The sequence below is a fragment of the Procambarus clarkii genome, chromosome 7 (assembly GCF_040958095.1).
Source record: "Procambarus clarkii isolate CNS0578487 chromosome 7, FALCON_Pclarkii_2.0, whole genome shotgun sequence".
NCBI classification, from domain to species: domain Eukaryota; kingdom Metazoa; phylum Arthropoda; class Malacostraca; order Decapoda; family Cambaridae; genus Procambarus; species Procambarus clarkii.
In genome coordinates this window covers 12027214-12045478 of record NC_091156.1, presented here as the reverse complement: position 1 = coordinate 12045478, position 18265 = coordinate 12027214, and the positions used below count along the sequence as shown (strand labels likewise).

Genomic DNA, 18265 nt, shown 5'->3' with positions numbered 1-18265 from the left:
CATTCTAAAGTTTTTTCTTTCTGTCTTTGAGTTCTTATTGCCGTATAATAATAATAATATTTACAAGACGATATAATAAGTATGTGAGATTACATAAGATTGGTATTTTTACATTCTTGCAAAGCCACTAGCACGCATAGCGTGTAGATATATATGTCGATACCTCTTTCTACTCTCCTATCTCCCTTTCCCATCACGTTATTTTATACTTGTAGGGGTTGAATTATATCAGTCATTTGTCTGTTCACTCGTGGAACTTTCAAAGTATTCCTGGAATTCTCTGGTGACCTCCTCGGATTTGGCATTCCAAGTCATCTGGAAACCTTGAAATGTAAGAGATCAATCTCATTGGGTGGATCATTCACAGAATGAAATGATGAGTATGGTGGTAGTATTGACAGTGTAGTGTTGGTGGCGGTGATAATTGGGGTGATGATATCAAATGAAGTTGAGTAGTTATCAGTGAGACTTCTATTGGGGGCAGCTGTAGGCTAATTTGAGATATTGACCAAAATTGCCGTGGACTGTTTAATAACTCATTCAGAATTCAGAGCTTGTAAGAGACTGTCAGGAGCCACAAAGAGCTAATAGAAACCTGTTAACGAAACACATTCCTTAGTGCAATGCTATTGAATGAAACTCGCGTCCCGGGTCTCATAAATATATCACACAACTGTGAATACGTCAGGCATACTCCACAGTCACTGTGTGCATGCCGCCCAAGGGAGGTAGAGATCACAAGGGGGCTCCAGGTTTCCATGGCTGTACCCAGTGTGTGTTTAGGTGGAGACCGAGTGAAGTCTTCCTTTCGTGTTGGGTTGTCGAATGCCATAAAGCATAATTTGAAGGTTCAAGTCGGCGAGTTTTTTTTTTCAAAAAGAATCCGACATGCTAATGCACATCAGTTATGCTTTCAGGCGTGATGTGAATTATTCACGAGTGAGAAACACACGCCCGCACCCTGGCGCACATCTGAAGGTAAACATGCGCCACCTCAGGCACATGCACACACCCGCACGCGCACGCACGCGCGTGCACACACACACACACACACACACACACACACACACACACACACACACACACACACACACACACACACACACACACACACACACACACACACAAACACTGGTGTTACGCGAAAAAGGGGACACAGGTGCAAACTGAGTGCCCTAATGAGCCACACGGACGTTAGAAAGACCTTTTCAGTGTCAGAGTAGTTAACAGATGGAATGCATTCGGCAGTGATGTGGTGGAGGCTGACTCTATACAGAGTTTCAAATATAGATATGATAGAGCCCAGTAGGCCCAGAAATCTGCACATCAGTTGCTTTACAGTTGAGAGGCGAAACCAATGAGCTATAGCTCAACCCCCGCAAGCACAAGTAGGTGAGTACATCTAGGTGAGTACACTCACACGTGCGAAGTGATTATGTAAAAGTTATGAGAAAGATTAAGAGAGGAGGATAACAAGAGACTACTAGATAACCTGGACAGACTAAATGAATGGTTTAACAAATGGTTACTAGAGTTCAAGTCAAGCAAGTGTAAACTAATGAAAATAGGCGTAGGTAGCAGAAGGCCAGCTACAAGGTACTATTTGGGAGATAAAATCCTTCAAGAATCAGGAGAGAAAGATCTGGGGTGGACATCACACCGGAATTGCCCTCTGAAGCCCACATCAAAAGGATATCATCAGCGGCATATGCCCGCTTGGCCAACAAAAGAACTGCCTTTAGAAACTTTCCTAAGGAATCATTCAGAACCTTGCATACCACATATGTCAGACCAATCCATTATGTTAATTTAATCACCAGCCATGGATCCAATAGTCCCACGTCCCAATTACAGCTAGAAATCCCAGGATCCCAGTCATAGCTCGTAGTCCCAGCGTCTTACCCCACAATCATATCCAGGAATCCTAGAGTTCCACACAATCACAGGCTCTTCGGTCTTTAGGTCCTGGGACTAGTTTGGGGGGGGGGGTAGTGGTCTTGGTGCGTGGGGTCCTAGCTAAGGATGGTGGTGACGGCTGGTGTTGATAGTGAAGAGTGCGGTGATGATGGTGGTGGTAGTGGTGGTGAGAGCGGTAGTATCATTGCCTGTGATGGTGGTGACAATTGTGGTGATAATGAAGAGTGAAGTGGTGGTGGTAGTGTGGGCTCTGTGATGGGTGTGGTGGTGGAGATGGCAGGGGGATGGTGGTGAGGGTGGTAGTGGCGTAGGTGGTTAATGGTGGTTGTTTGTTGTTTGGGGGGGGAGGGTTAGTGGTGGTTGTTAGGGAGGGTGTCGCTCTGATCAGTAATGGCTCACGGATTTGCGTGTCTCACTAGCATTCATTAATTCTCTTTGACTTTCAAGCTTTTTGCGTCCAGTTTTGCCAGTGATGTAGGAGCTCGGGGGGGGGGGGGGAGGGGGGTGCTGGGAGGGAGAGGGAGGTGGGTGAAGAGGTGAGTGAGAGGTAGGAGGGTGAAAGGTTGAATGGGAGAGAGAGAGAGGAGAGCGAAGGAGGCAGGAAAACAGGGAGCTGGGAGAGAAGACATCTTGCTAGCACAACAAGAGCGCGAAACTGGTTTTGAAAGGAGAGGGAGAAGGTCAAGGGGCCAGATAGAAGGAGAGGAAGGTCAAAGACCTGATGGAGGGAGAGGAAAGTCACGAGCCAGATGGAGGGAGAGGAAGGTCAAGAGCCAGATGTAGCGTAAAATATAATTCAAATTCCTTCACTAGAAACTTCACTATATATGCAGTGTTAGGGCGGTGGGCTGGCTGGACGTACCTGAAGGCAGAGAGACAGAAATCTCTCACCCAAGTGTTCCCCGCTGAGCAGTCAGCTTGTTGCGGCCTGGGGCCAGATTCACGAAAGTACTTACGCAAGCACTTACGAACCTGTACATCTTTTCTCAAATCTTTGCCGGCTTTGTTTACAATTATTAAACAGTTAATGAGCTCCGAAGCACCAGGAGGCTGTTTATAACAATAACAACAGTTGATTGGGAAGTTTTCATGCTTGTAAAATGTTTAATAAATGTAACCAAAGCCGTCAAAGATTGAGGAAAGATGTACATGTTTGTAAGTATTTGCGTAAATGCTTTCGTGAATCTGGTCCCTGGCCCTTGTTCCTCTGTTCTTGCCGTGTTCTTGTTCTGCTCTTGTATTGTGTTGTAGTGTGGTGTCTCTTGTTCTCGCTGGTGTTGTGTGTCCATTATTTTAAATAACTTGATTGTTCTTCTTAATCCCGAGAGTAGGAAAATAATTAGAAGCATAGAAAGCTTATATTATAAGATCTATAACGCCAGCAATGTGATCATATTTAACCAAACATCCTTATATATTAATTCATTTTTAAGTTCCACAAGATATTTTTAGGCGCAAAATTATTTCTTAATTAATAAAGTAATAGTAAACATTACCTCCATCCACAACATTAAGACAAGATTCGACAAAAATGTCGAAAGTGAAACACTAAAAAAAAAAGTGCATGAAGTATAGCAAGACTAGGAGGAGGGGGCATACAGAGCTACACCTCACTCCGCCATTCGCACTGTTAGGTAGAACACCATTAGGTAAACACATGCCCAGCTATGTAATAAAACTATACCACGTCCGTGTACCCATCTCTCTCGTGCCTGCCTCTTACTTTATCAGGAAAGAAAGGTTCTTTCAGGCGACTCTATAATATAAATTAAAATTAAGCAAGGAATATTGAGATATTTTGTTTTCCTATTTTTCTGTCGCTTGTTCTTTTTCTGTCCCATTTTACTAGCAAACTTTTCAACGAAGACATTCCTCGTAAATGCCTCTTATGAAAAGAATTACGGCATTGTGCTTCTCGCTTCCGGCGCTTCTACACTAAACTCTGATATCTCCAGTTCATATTGGCATATATTTTGTTATCTAATTTCATTCGCAGATTCGAAAGGTTTGGGGTGGACAAAAAGAGAGTAAGGAACTGTATTTGGTCTTACGTAAATACAATACCTTCTTTATCTCTCTCTCTCTCTCTCTCTCTCTCTCTCTCTCTCTCTCTCTCTCTCTCTCTCTCTCTCTCTCTCTCTCTCTCTCTCTCTCTCTCTCTCTCTCTCTCTCTCTCTCTCTCTCTCTCTCTCTCTCTCTCTCTCTCTCTCTCTCTCTCTCTCTCTCTCCGTTACACATAGTGTCGCATTATCGTAAAGAATAGAGATGGAAGAACATATTTTTATCAACAACGAGAATATTTCCGGACAATGTATACTCTAGTCTCCGTGAGTTTCCAGACGCCAGCCCTGGGCCCGCCTAGATATGTTCCAGACGCCAGCGCTGGGCCCGCTTAGATATGTTCCAGACGCCAGCCCTGGCCCGCCTAGATACGTTCCAGACGCCAGCCCTGGCCCGCCTAGATACGTTCCAGACGCCAGCCCTGGCCCACCTAGATACGTTCCAGACGCCAGCCCTGGCCCGCCTAGATACGTTCCAGACGCCAGCCCTGGACCCGCCTAGATACGTTCCAGACGAAAGAGATGTAACTCATGATTCCATTTCTCATAAGTTGTGCATTGTTTATATTTAAACCTTCATATCTCGAGCAGCTCCTCAAGCTGTCCCGCCTCGCAGTTCTAGAAACATTCCAAGCAAATGGAGTTAAAACTTTGAAAAAAACTTCAGTTCAGGTTCTGCGGAAAAGAACAGGAAGAGAACAGTGGTTTCTACCCGTGTGAGGGTTCAACAGTGGCTTGCCTTACCGGCGGTGTTAGGAACTTCCGTCTAAATTCTGGCCAAAGAACAGCTCGAGAACGGTGGATTCTCGTGGTGTAATTTTTTTCCTCTTGTGGCGCCTCTTGTGGCGCCACAAGAGGCGCCAGGCTTTGATAAACAACAGTTTCAACTTTCCATAACGTTGATGAGACGTCTGGAATAAACCAGGCGTCTACGTAGGCCTACCACTTCACTAGCTAAGCCTAAAATGTACGCTTTCCGGTTCCAGCATGTGGTTTCAGTATTTACGACGGGAGGAGGAAAGGAGGGGGAAATGGTATTAAACAGGAGGGAGAAGGGGATGAGAAAAGGGAAAGGAAAGCTTTTGAATTAGGTTAACTGGAAAAGACAGGGCCAAACGTATAAGATTTTGGAGCAGAAAAGAGTCGATGTGTAAGGGAAGTCTGGAAGGGAACGGAGCTGGAGGGAGGATCTGGAAGGAAAGACTGCTGGTGGGAAGGGTCTGGAAGGTTGGTGGGAGGGGTCTGGAAGGAAAGGCTGTTGGTGGGAGGGGTCTTAAATGGAAGGCTGTTGGTGGGAGGGTCTGGGAGGAAAGGCTGTTGTGGGAGGTGGTCTGGAAGGAAAGGCTGTTGGTAGGAGGGGACTGGAAGGGAAGGCTGTTGGTGGAAGGGGTCTGGAAGGGAAGGCTGGGAGCAATCCGCAGGGGAGAAAACTTTGATCATTACGGAGCAGCTAAGTAGATTTAACAACATTAATGGGGGAAAAAAATAGTTAAAAGCCCATTGGCAGCGATACTAGGAGCTGTGAGTCGCCTTGGCTAGCAGCGTGTGGTAGCAACATGTGGTATTTACTTGTTTAAATATGCTATACATTTTCGTAAATTAAATTCTTTAGACAATTGCACTCCAAACTCTGTTGTTGCTGCTGCTGCTGTTGATACCGTTGCTGCTGCTGCTGTTACTATCGTTACTGCTGCTGTTGATACCGTTACTGCTGCTGTTGATACCGTTGCTGCTGCTGCTGTTACTATCGTTACTGCTGCTGTTGATACCGTTACTGCTGCTGTTGATACCGTTGCTGTTGCTGTTGATACCGTTGCTGCTGCTGCTGTTACTATCGTTACTGCTGCTGTTGATACCGTTACTGCTGCTGTTGATACCGTTACTGCTCCTGTTGATACCGTTGCTGCTGCTGTTGATACCGTTGCTGCTGCTGCTGTTACTATCGTTACTGCTGCTGTTGATACCGTTACTGCTGCTGTTGATACCGTTGCTGCTGCTGTTGATACCGTTGCTGCTGCTGCTGTTACTATCGTTACTGCTGCTGTTGATACCGGTGCTGCTGCTGTTGATACCGTTGCTGCTGCTGTTGATACCGTTGCTGCTGCTGTTGATACCGTTGCTGCTGCTGCTGTTACTATCGTTACTGCTGCTGTTGATACCGGTGCTGCTGCTGTTGATACCGTTGCTGTTGATACCGTTGCTGCTGCTGCTGTTACTATCGTTACTGCTGCTGTTGATACCGTTGCTGCTGCTGCTGTTACTATCGTTACTGCTGCTGTTGATACCGTTGCTGCTGCTGTTGATACCGTTGCTGTTGCTTGGGTTTTTGTTTGGGCGTTAACCCTCTCTTTGACTTCGGGCGTGAACCCTTTTTTGGACGTTGAGATCTTCCGGTCCACTCGATGTAGTGGCCTTGCAGCGCTAGTTTCTTGGCCTTGCGGCAGTTTCATGTGTAGCCTTGCGACTATTGCGATCGTCTCCCGTCCCGACCGACGGGAGCCGGTCGGCCGAGCGGACAGCACGCTGGACTTGTGATCCTGTGGTTCTGGGTTCGATCCCAGGCGCCGGCGAGAAACAATGGGCAGAGTTTCTTTCACCCTATGCCCCTGTTACCTAGCAGTAAAATAGGTACCTGGGTGTTAGTCAGCTGCCACGGGCTGCTTCCTGGGGGTGGAGGCCTGGTCGAGGACCGGGCCGCGGGGACACTAAAAAAAAGCCCCGAAATCATCTCAAGATAACTCAAGATAACTCAAGATTGTCCTTGTAGACTTGCGGTTCGAGTATACCTGGGATATATGCAGCATTTGATCATTCCCCCAGGATGCTACCCACAACAGTCGACTAATACGCAGGTTCCTAATCACTGCTAGGTGAAGAGAGGTAACGGGTGTAAGGAGACTTGCCCATACGTCTCGCCCTGCCTGGGATCTGTGTGGATTGGTGGGCGCAGGATGGCAGTGGTGCTACTTACCAATCACGGTTCACCCACCTGTGACCACACGGAAGTGAAATCTAGCTCATTGTGCCCCGTCAATTTGCCTTGTTGTACCTGTTGCCTTGTAACTGAACTATTCTGACGCTCGAATTCTTTGTCTAATCCGGCCTTTAAGCTTTGGATTGAACTGGCTTCCACAACCTCTTTTCTTGCATTCCGCTTCATGACCACACAGAGTATGACACTTTTCTACCATTTCTTCAACTTGCCTCTATGTCCTCTCCTCCGTCCTTTGCGGGGAAATAAATTCACTCTAAACAGGTTATCATTGTCGACCTTGTCAATCCCGTTCAGGTTTGGGTTATGAGACAGGAGTTGGGGAGATTGAGAGAGATGGGGGGGGGGGGGAAGAGTCCCGGGCATGTCCGGGTATTCTCACCCCCTTCCCCCATCCCCCTAGTATCAGATATGAAAGTTATGATTCAATTAGGAGAGAGAATGCACGACTAGGATGGTTTATATTTAGTGAATTCAAGAAGGGATGTGACCGTCATCCATTCTTACTCTAATATACAATGTGCTCATGATTGTTGACCAGTAAGAGAAGTGAATGTTATCAGCTCTCTCCGTATACAGTGTACATCTCTAACTCTTCTGTGTGACTATTGTGGAAAGTGAGGCTTTTCTATATAGAACACTTCAACAGACACACTACACAAGGGTGACTATCATAGATGGAATTGGTGATAGTGGTAAGCTAGACTCGTGGTAGAACTGGTGACGTGGTAGTACTGTTGAGGTGGGAGGGTTGATGGTCTAGGGTGAAAGAGGTTCCCTTCCTGCCTCCCGCATCTTTTCGATCTCAGAGATTGGATAAAATTAGGCAGGTCACACCGCCCTATCTGTCTGTATTTCCTCCTTATTGTGGGCGTCTGTCTGGCTTGCTACTCCTGTGTCGGTCCAAGCTCTCGGGGAGCTCTCGCGTCTCCCCACAAACGCCTCCCCCCACCAACGCCTCCCCCACCAAGGGCCTCCCCCACCAAGGGCCTCCCCCACCAATGCCTTCCCCACCAACGCCTCCCACTACCTCCTGTGTTCCATTTAGTGTGTCTTCTTTGTTGCATTGTAAAGTCTATGTAGGTGGATTTCTGTGCGCAATTTAGCTCATGTATGTATGTGTATTGTTTAACATACAGCTCCTTCACAAGTGGGTACACAGTCATAAATCAGTCAGTATCTTGATAACAAACCTGGCAACAAATCAGTCAGTGTATTGACCCTGAACCTACAACCAATCTAGTCAATATATTAACTCAACCAAGCCTCAAACCTACCAGTATATTGACTGAACACAACCACAAATTCTCAGTAAATATTGACCCTAAACCTGCCACCAAATCAGTCAGCATATTACCCTAAACACAACAACAAAACTTCAGCATATTGACCTTTAACCCAACATCAGATCAGTCACTATAGTGACCCAATACCCAGCAATAAATCAGTCAATATATTGACCCCTAAACCCATCACCAAGCCATTCAGTATATTAACCCTAAACCAAAGAACCAAGTCAGTAAACAGGCAACGAGATGGCTGGCTGAAGCGTGCTATTAACTTTCTCAGTCACTCAGTTCCGGGTTAGTTCCACTAAGCATTCGTGCCTGCAGGCAACGTCACCTCCTGTCACCTCCCGTCGTTTCCCTGACATTTCCTCAGCATTTCCCAGTTAGTAACGCTCCATTTCCCTACCAGAAAGACCACGTTCCAGGGGCTCCTCTGCTCCGGCATTTCCAGTAATCAAGAGCTCCAGGAACGGGGTTTAGAATTTCTTTTGGGGTAACAGTTTTATGCTTAAGCCTTGCTGACGTATTTTCGGTGCTTGACCGACGGGTCTATACCCCAACCCGTCCTCTCACCATATCTTTGTGAGTTAATGTTCCAGTCGTGAGAAGCGGAGTTGGTGAGGCATGAGGGAGGCTGAGTGTGGTATGAGAGAAGTGAACTATGGTATGAGGGAGGGGGAAGTGGTGAGTGTGGGGAGGATGTGGTATGAGGTCAGGATGAGTGAGACGAGAAAATATACATGAGGGGTGAGTCAGAACAAGTGAGAATGAATCAAGACAAGTGAGGAACATCTCATGGTGAGTGAGGATGGGTCAGGACGAGTCAGGATGGATGAGGAAGAATGAGGATGGGTTGTGACGAATGTGGGATTATGACAGAACGAATGAGAATAGGTCAGTGCGCATGAGGGTGGGTCAGAGCGAGAGACAGTGGGTCAGGGTGGATCAGGGCGAGCGAGAGTGAATCAGGGTGAGTCAGGGTGAGTCAGGGTGGGTCTGGTAGGCAAGTGCAGCATGTACACAGCGTGAAGGAGGTATCCGTTTGTGTAATGGCCCGCTGGGTGCCAAGTTTCTTACTAAAGACCAAGCTCTGTGTAATCTCCCGTATAATGTTTCCACGACGTGTGTGTGTGTGTGTGTGTGTGTGTGTGTGTGTGTGTGTGTGTGTGTGTGTGCGTGCGTGCGCATTTTTAAACTAGGAGTAAGACTGATGGTGCTTGAACCTAGCGCACTAATGGAATATTCTGCAACCTGAAACACAAACAGACGAGATCAACCTATTTCAGCGTGTGAATGCAACATGACCACTTTTGTTGGGTTTCATTTGAAATATTTACAATTTGCAACATAAAAATGCAATTAACCCAATATTTGTGGCAGTAATACTGCAATATAAACTGCACAGGGTAAATACGCCGCCAAAAAACTGAAATTGCAGCATTAAAACTGGAAAAATACATAAGTTGAATCGCCGAAAAAAATATTCGCAATTGAACCAAAATATGCAACGTTAATTCCAATACCCTCAGCAAAGGGGGAGAGACGAGGAATACCATCACTACAGCAACAGGGTAATGAAGGTACACCATCACTACAGCAACAGGGTAATGTAGGGACACCATCACTACAGCAACAGGGTAATGAAGGTACACCATCACTACAGCAACAGGGTAATGAAGGGACACCATCACTACAGCAACAGGGTAATGTAGGGACACCATCACTACAGCAACAGGGTAATGAAGGGACACCATCACTACAGCAACAGGGTAATGAAGGGACACCATCACTACAGCAAGAGGGGAGGCGAGGGACCTCTACCCCAGTAAGAGGGGAGACAAGGGGCCTCTACCCTAGCAAGAGGGGAAATGAAGGACACGATTTTACCACGTGATTTTCATTTCGGTTTAAAGAGGAGAATAATCATTGCACTTTTGTTGTCAAAATCTGGTTGTAATGTTTCCCATTTTCTTTGTAGAAATTGAATGTAGGTGAAGAAATTTGAAACAAAATATGTTAATTTTATTGCAATTGTTAATTCTCTGTTTCTCACTGTCACCCATTTATGATTCTACGACTTAATGCCTTAATTGTCTCTTTCTCCGTTCCTCTCCAACCATCCCTTCCCACCTACCTTACCCTCTTTTCTTCCCCTCCCTCCCTTCGACCCACTCCTCCCCTTTCCTTTTCCTTCACCTTTTTTTTCTAATTGTTGCCGGCGGAGGCGGCTAGTTTATTGTACACCCCATACTCTTCCTGTGAGCGGTAGCGCAAAAAGCATTACAGAGGTCACAAAAGGTCTTTATCAGACCTCATCTTAGATTATTACATAAACAATTTTATCTATCCTTCACACCTTACAATTACAATGTCAGCTAGTTACAGAGAGTGTTCTATGTCAAAAGCTATATATTTACAGTAAATTTTTATATAAAGTAGGTTTTATCGCCAATACATAATTGTTTGATCACCTTTCCTCTCCTATTCCTGCCTTCCTCCATCTCTCTCTCTCTCTCCTTCTATCTCTCTCTCTCTCTCCTTCTATCTCTCTCTCTCTCTCTTCATCACACCCATCTCACCAGCCCCCCCCCTCCTCCCTTCTCCCCTGGTTCCCCCACTCACCGTAGCGTGTTCACCGTGTGTTGTCGTACTTTTAATTGGTATCATCTGGCTTCCTTAGCATCATTTGTCTCGTTGGACTCCTCATTACCCTTGCCTCTCCATGTTTTATTTTTGTTGTTTTTGTTTCAAGTTCCTTAGATAAAGATCATTTGTCTTTGTGAGGGGTAGAGGGGGGTGGGGGGTTCATCCCTTTCCGTCCGTCGTCCTGCACTCTCTCTCTCTTCAAGTTCAAGTTCAAGTAAGTTTATTGATGAGGTTATGAAATAATTCTCTCTCTCTCTCTCTCTCTCTCTCTCTCTCTCTCTCTCTCTCTCTCTCTCTCTCTCTCTCTCTCTCTCTCTCTCTCTCTCTCTCTCTCTCTCTCTCTCTCTCTCTCTCTCTCCCCTCTCTCTCTCTCTCTCTCTCTCTCTCTCTCTCTCTCTCTCTCTCTCTCTCTCTCTCTCTCTCTCTCTCTCTCTCTCTCTCTCTCTCTCTCTCTCTCTCTCTCTCTCTCTCTCTCTCTCTCTCTCTCTCTCTCTATCTCTTTCATTTTCCTATTTCTATTTATGTAGTCTCCCTTCGCTCATTAGCCCTCCCTTTATCTCTGTCTCTCCCTCCCTCGTCTGCTCCCTTTCTCAGCTGGGCTATTTACTAATTTCTTAGCGCATGATTTTAATATGGAATACCTCGTGAAGTGCTAAATATATTAACAGTTAACCGTAAGAAGTAGACGGTGGGATATTGTAAGGGCATTTAATCAACCCGTCCTCTCAACACTCCGTAAAAATTACTCTTGTTTTGCCTAATGAGATACGTACGAATCCTAACCTATCAAGGTTATTACTTATTAACGCACATTAACGCACTTATTAACGGATTTGTCGATTCTGTTAAGATCGTAACGTAGTAGGCGAGAGAACAGGGGCTGTAAACAAAGGCAGTTGGACAAGAAATTTTCATTTTAGGTGTGAGTCTTTGCTGGTCAGAGATCGGGCCGCGGGGATCTTGATTCCCGGAATTAACGCAAGGTAACCGCAAGGTTCTCTCTTTCATCATACTTCATATTCGTTTCATATTCTTTCTCTCCGGGTCTCTCGATGCTCCGTCTCTTCCCTATTTGTAATGGTTGCTGGAGGAAACAATGTCCCAATAGTTTAGTGAATAAACTGTGATTCGTAACTGAAGTACTTCTCCGGGTTAAACTTTGAGTGAACTTTTCTTCAATGTTCTTCTTTGAAGAACTTTTCTTCTCCGTCAACACTTAATGGCGCCCTCCTCCTATTTCATCCCCCCTCTCTCTCTCCTATTCCACCCACACTAAGTCTGTTCCAACCCTCCTCTTCCTCCTTTTCAATCCTACTCTCATATTCCACCCCCTCCCTCACTTTCCCTACAATTCTACTCCCCTCCTCTGCTTCTCTTTTCTTACTCTTTTCTCCTAGTTATCACAGTGACCCTCCTCTTCCTCCCCTTTCCACCCTTCCCTTAACTCTTCCATTCAAATCCGTGGTTTAAAAAAAAATGGCAAGATTTATTTTGATGCAGTAAACGCTTCGGTTGTTTTTATAAGGGCTGGGTGTCCATTAGTGGTTCCTGTGACCGGTTTAAACTCTGACTGGCGCCCCTGTTGTGACTTTTGATTGTATTCCTGGTTGTCTGTTTGTAGACTGTTTTCTGGGGATTGTGTCTGTTTGTAGACTGTTTTCTGGGGATTGTGTCTGTTTGTAGACTGTTTTCTGGGGATTGTGTCTGTTTGTAGACTGTTTTCTGGGGATTGTGTCTGTTTGTAGACTGTTTTCTGGTGCCTATGTCTGTTTGTAGACTGTTTTCTGGTGCTTTTGTCTGTTTGTATGATTTTTTCTGGTGCTTTTGTCTGTTTGTTGACTGTTTTCTGGTGTTTATCTCTGTTTGTAGACTGTATTCTGGTGCTTGTGTCTGTTTGTAGAATGTTTCCCGGTGCTAATGTTTGTATATAATTGTGTTATGAGTGCTTGTCATTTCACTTGCGTTTTAAGGTTACTGCACCTGTTTTTTATGTTTTTTCTTTATCATTATTTTGTGAAAGTTTTTTATCTTTATAATTACACTGTTTTTTTTCTATGGATTTTAGTGTTATTCAAGATTTCGTTTGATTATTATTATTATTCGATATCATAGTTTCAAGTTCAGTTACTTATTTACTTATGAAGGTCTTTTCAGTAGAGCCTGTGAGTAGCTCTTACCTTGAAACCCGGAGACAACAATCTTATGATTTTAACTGTTGAAATTTCAGCAGAAAATTAACAAATGCAAGAGTCGTTTTGGAATTTATATTTCCTTTCTGCTCTTATGAATATATATTTTTGAGGGATATGTTTGTCATCAAAGGCCGCTCTCATCAGAGGAACAATGCAAGTGATCAAAGCCTTGCTTGTAGCGTGTGTGGAGAGCATTGATGCCCGGGTATAGGTGGAGCGTTGATACTCAGGTATGGGTGGAGCGTTGATGCCCGGGTATAGGTGGAGCGTTGATCCCTGGGTTTGGGTGGAGGGTTGATGCCCGGGTTTAGATGGAGAGCATTGATGCCCGAGTATGGGGGAGATGAGTGCCTCTCCAAACACAGCCTCCCATCCCTGGCTGCCTCCAGACTACCAGCTGGGAGGGATGAACAACAGGAGAAGGAATAGGAGGAAAAGAGAGAGAGAGGGGAAGGGAAAGGGGACAGGTCAGCCTGTTCTCTTGCTTTATCACTCCGTAAAATACCCAACCTTCTAAGCGGGGAGAAGCAGCGGGGGGGAGGTAGAGGCGTGTATGAAGGCGTGGGCATAGATCAGGCTGTGTGGCCGGGTCGTAACTCTCCGTGTTGGCCAGGATTACCTTCTAGATATACGGCTTCCACCTCCTCCAACACACTGGTTTATGTTGCGACAAATTTCCCTGTCTTCCTTCTTGCTGACTCCTCCCTCCCCCCCCCCCCCCACATACCACTCTTCCCCTTCCCCTCCACATACCACTTCTTCCTCGTCTCCTCCCCAACATATCCTTCCACCCACCCCCCTCCTATCCCCACTTCAACATCCCTAGCCATATACCTCTCCGTTTTTCACCCTCTCCTGCCCCTCACATAATAATATTAGCTTGTTTCTTTGCTGGGTTGGTGCAGGGAAAGCTGTTGTGAGGGAGTACGGGGGTGGTTGTGAGGGGGAGTAGGAGGTGGTTGTGAGGGGGAGTAGGTGGTGGTTGTGAGGGGGAGTAGGGGGTGGTTGTGAGGGGGAGTAGGGGGTGGTTGTGAGGGGGAGGTTGTGAGGGGGAGTAGGGGGGTGGTTGTGAAGGAGTAGGTGGTGGTTGTGAAGGAGTAGGGGGTGGTTGTGAAGGAGTAGGGGGTGGTTGTGAAGAAGTAGGTGGTGGTTGTGAAGGAGTAGGGGGTGGTTGAGGGGGAGTATGAGGGAGATGAGGGGGAGTTATGAGGGAACAGGGCAAGTGGGGGATAAAAAGAGAAACATTTGCCATCATCTTCATCATCATCCTCTTCATCATCATCCTCCTCTTCCTCATCATTTTTCCTCCATCAACAGTCACTATCACCGCAATTATCAACCATCACCATCACCCCAGCCCTTAAATAAGTATTCATTCTCCCTCTTCACCCTTAATTCATCAATTGTTTATATCACCCCCAACATTCCCTATTAGCTCTTTCACCCAACATCTCATTCCCCCAATCCCGGAACCTCAATTCCCATCCCACAATCTCTATCCCCATTCACTCAACCCCCCCCCGTCCCGCTCTTCAATCCCACCCCCACCCCCTTCCCCTACCTCACGAGTACCCTAACTTTGCCTCACCTGCATTCAACATCGTTCGGAATGCTAAAAATGCAATACTTTTTGGGTAGAACTTAATTAGTGTCACCTGTTGTTGATGTTCCGGCTGTTGCTGTTGTTGTTGCTGTTCCGGTTGCTGCTGCTGCTGCTGCTGCTGTTCATGCTACTACCGCTGCTGTTTCCGTTACTGTTTCGTGAATTCAATCATATCTACATTTCTATGTATTACATTAACTTCAACTTCCTCCTTTAACTCCATTTACTCAGTACTCCTTGACAATATAATAAATGTTAACTGTGTATGTGTGTGTGTGTGTGTGTGTGTGTGTGTGTATTCACATAGTTGTGCTTGCGGGGATTGAGCTAAGCTCTTTCGGCCCGCCTCTCAACTGTAAATCAACTGTTACTAACTAGTAGTTTTTTTCCCTCACCACACACACACCCCAGGAAGCAGCCCGTGACAGCTGACTAACTCCTAGGTACCTATTTACTTTTAGGTAACAGGGGCATCAGGGGTAAAAGAAACTCTGCCCATTGTTTCTCGCCGGCGCCCGGAATCGAACCCGGGACCACAGGGTCACGCGTCCAGCGTGCTGTCTGCTCAGCCACCGGCCCCCAGTGTGTGTGTACTCACCTAGTTGTACTCACCTAGTTGTGTCTGCAGGATCGAGCATTGACTCTTGGATCCCGCCTTTCGAGCATCGGTTGTTTACAGCAATGACTCCTGTCCCTGTGTGTGTGTGTGTGTGTGTGTGTGTGTGTGTGTGTGTGTGTGTGTGTGTGTGTGTGTGTGTGTGTGTGTGTGTGTGTGTGTGTGTGTGTGCGTGCGTGCGTGCGCTTTTCATTTTCTTCATAATCCCATTCTATAAGCGCATATAATGAATGCATTAATTAGCGCCTGGTTTATAATACTGGGCCGAGCGAGCATTAATACAGTTTGCACACCAAAAACAATATTCTGATCCATTGCAGCTGCATGTGCAAGCCTGCAGGCACTGTAATGGACGTTCGTTACTCTGCTGCACGTAATTAACAGCAACAAAGGCTTTCCCCCCTTCCCCCCCCCCTTCTCCGTCCCCCCCCCTTCTCCGTCCCCCCCTTCTCCCCCTTCCCCCCCCCCCTTCTCCACTACTCGTACCAGCTTGGATGTTTAGTTATATAGTGAAGCAATTATAATCAAATTTATTTGGGGATCTGTCATGAAATATTAAAAAGTAACAAACAATTTAAACGAGGTTTTTATCAAGTTTTGTGATTGTGTTTGGGGTGTACTTTTTATGTGTTTGTTGTTTTTGTTCGTGTGTGGATTTTGTTTGAATTCCGTCGAGGAACTTCATGTGAACTTTTGTTGTAAGCAAGCAACATGAATTAAAAAGAACATTTCATGTTTTGTTATTAAACTGTTATTTGCTGTTATTTCTTGTTAGAGCTGTTCTAGTGAGGTGTAATTTCCTCTAGTAGCGCCGGGTCCATCCTTCACCGCACGGCATAATTAACTTTTAACAATTATTGAATAATATTTTGTGTTCGTCATTTACCTGCATAATTTTAAAGTAACTTTGAAAGAGAAGGCGTTCACTCAGCAAGATGCGAGTTCTTCAAGAAACGATATAAGCATAGACCTTCTTCTGGAGGTTATCTTGAGAAGATTTCGGGGCTTAACGTCCACGCGGCCCGGTCCTCGACCAGGCCTCCTCTATGTTACACATCCCCCAGGAAGCAACCCGTAGCAGCTGTCTAACTCCTAGGTACCTATTTACTGCTAGCTAACAGGGGCATCAGGGTGAAAAAAACATTTTGCCCATTTGTCTCCGCCTCCACCGGGGATCGAACCCGGAACCTTTGGACTACGAATTCGAAATGCTGTCCACCCAACTGTCAGACGCCTTGTTTTCATCGAAATATCTGTCTGGTAGTTACTTTTGGCACCTGTCGTTTGGTAGTTTCTTGAGAGAGAGAGAGAAAACTGGAGTTAAACAAGGTGGGAATATGCAGTTTGTCGACTTTGCAAAATATACAGACTTATGTCATCTCTTCCGTGTTCCATCTCCTTCTATAGATGAAGTTCTCGGTTACCAGCTTATTCAATTTGTTTACAACTTATTCTCTCAATTAAAACTTATTTACATCTGTTCCTCTTGGTTTGTCTACTTTCCAAGGCTCCCTCTTTTTTACCATTCTCGCTTGAAACAGCACCTGTCATTGGTGGGAAGATTGTGTGCTTTGATGACCCGGAATGCGGCTCTCTAGAGGATATGAGACAAACTTAAAGATGTCCCCATCTTGTAAACATGGCTATACTTGGCATCAGAGCCGAATCCCTTCCGGTTTTTCCTTCCTGTCGTAGAGCCTACTTGATATTGAAAAGATCGCTGTTTTTCAACGCCTTCCATTCCTCACTCCCTCACTCCCCCAACCCTCGTCTGGTCTTCCCCCTCCCTATTCTCCCTCCCTGCCTCCCTCCCTCTACCATTGACCCATTCTGCCCTCTCGTGCACCCGGGCTCTTTCATGCCCCACTCATCAAAAGCCTTCATGCATCGAAACCTCAATACAGCCATTTTTCCTTCCCTTCGTCAGCAGGGCCAGGTCTCTCTTGCCATTGATTAGTGATTAACTGCATGCAAATACTGCCCTCCCCCCTCGTGGCCGACTGTGTGTGTGTGTGTGTGTGTGTGTGTGTGTGTGTGTGTGTGTGTGTGTGTGTGTGTGTGTGTGTGTGTGTGTGTGTGTGTGTGTGTGTGTGTGTGTGTGTGTGTGTGTGTGTGTGTGTGTGTGTGTGTACTCACCTAGTTGTGCTTGCGGGGGTTGAGCTCTGGCTCTTTGGTCCCGCCTCTCAACCGTCAATCAACTGGTGTACAGGTTCCTGAACCTATTGGGCTCTATCATATCTACACTTGAAACTGTGTATGGAGTCAGCCTCCACCACATCACTTCCTAATGCATTCCATTTGTCAACCACTCTGACACTAAAAAAAGTTCTTTCTAATATCTCTGTGGCTCATTTGGGCACACAGTTTCCACCTGTGTCCCCTAGTGCGTGTGCCCCTTGTGTTAAACAGCCTGTCTTTATCAACCCTGTCGATTCCCTTGAGGATCTTGAATGTGGTAATCATGTCCCCCCTAACTCTTCTGTCTTCCAACGAAGTGAGGTTTAATTCCCGTAGTCTCTCCTCGTGGCTCATACCTCTCAGCTCGGGTACTAGTCTGGTGGCAAACCTTTGAACCTTTTCCATTTTAGTGTTATGCTTGACTAGATATGGACTCCATGCTGGTGCCGCATACTCCAGGATTGGTCTGACATATGTGGTATATAATGTTCTGAAAGATTCCTTACACAAGTTTCTAAAGGGCGTTCTTATGTTAGCCAACCTGGCATATGCTGCTGCTGTTATCCTCTTGATATGAGCTTCAGGGGACAGGTCTGGCGTGATATCAACCCCCAGGTCTTTCTCTCTCTCGGACTCTTGAAGTATTTCATCTCCCAAGTGATACCTTGTATCTGGTCTCCTGCTTCCTACCCCTATCTTCATTACGTCTTCATGTGTGTGTGTGTGTGTGTGTGTGTGTGTGTGTGTGTGTGTGTTGTGGGTCAAGAGCTGA

At 46.0% G+C, this 18265-nt stretch overlaps 1 protein-coding gene across 1 annotated transcript in view; it reads right to left on the bottom strand.

The window, feature by feature from the left end:
- Positions 1 to 228: 228 nt before the first annotated feature.
- Positions 229 to 18265, bottom strand: part of LOC138357707 (putative uncharacterized protein DDB_G0274535) — a 36042-nt gene continuing 18005 nt past the window's right edge. The window contains exons 4-5 of the mRNA XM_069314699.1: positions 6092 to 6273; positions 229 to 323 (exon numbers count right to left, since the gene is read on the bottom strand). Of these exons, the coding sequence (XP_069170800.1) occupies positions 229 to 323; positions 6092 to 6273 (277 nt within the window). The remainder of the gene's footprint in view (positions 324 to 6091; positions 6274 to 18265) is intronic.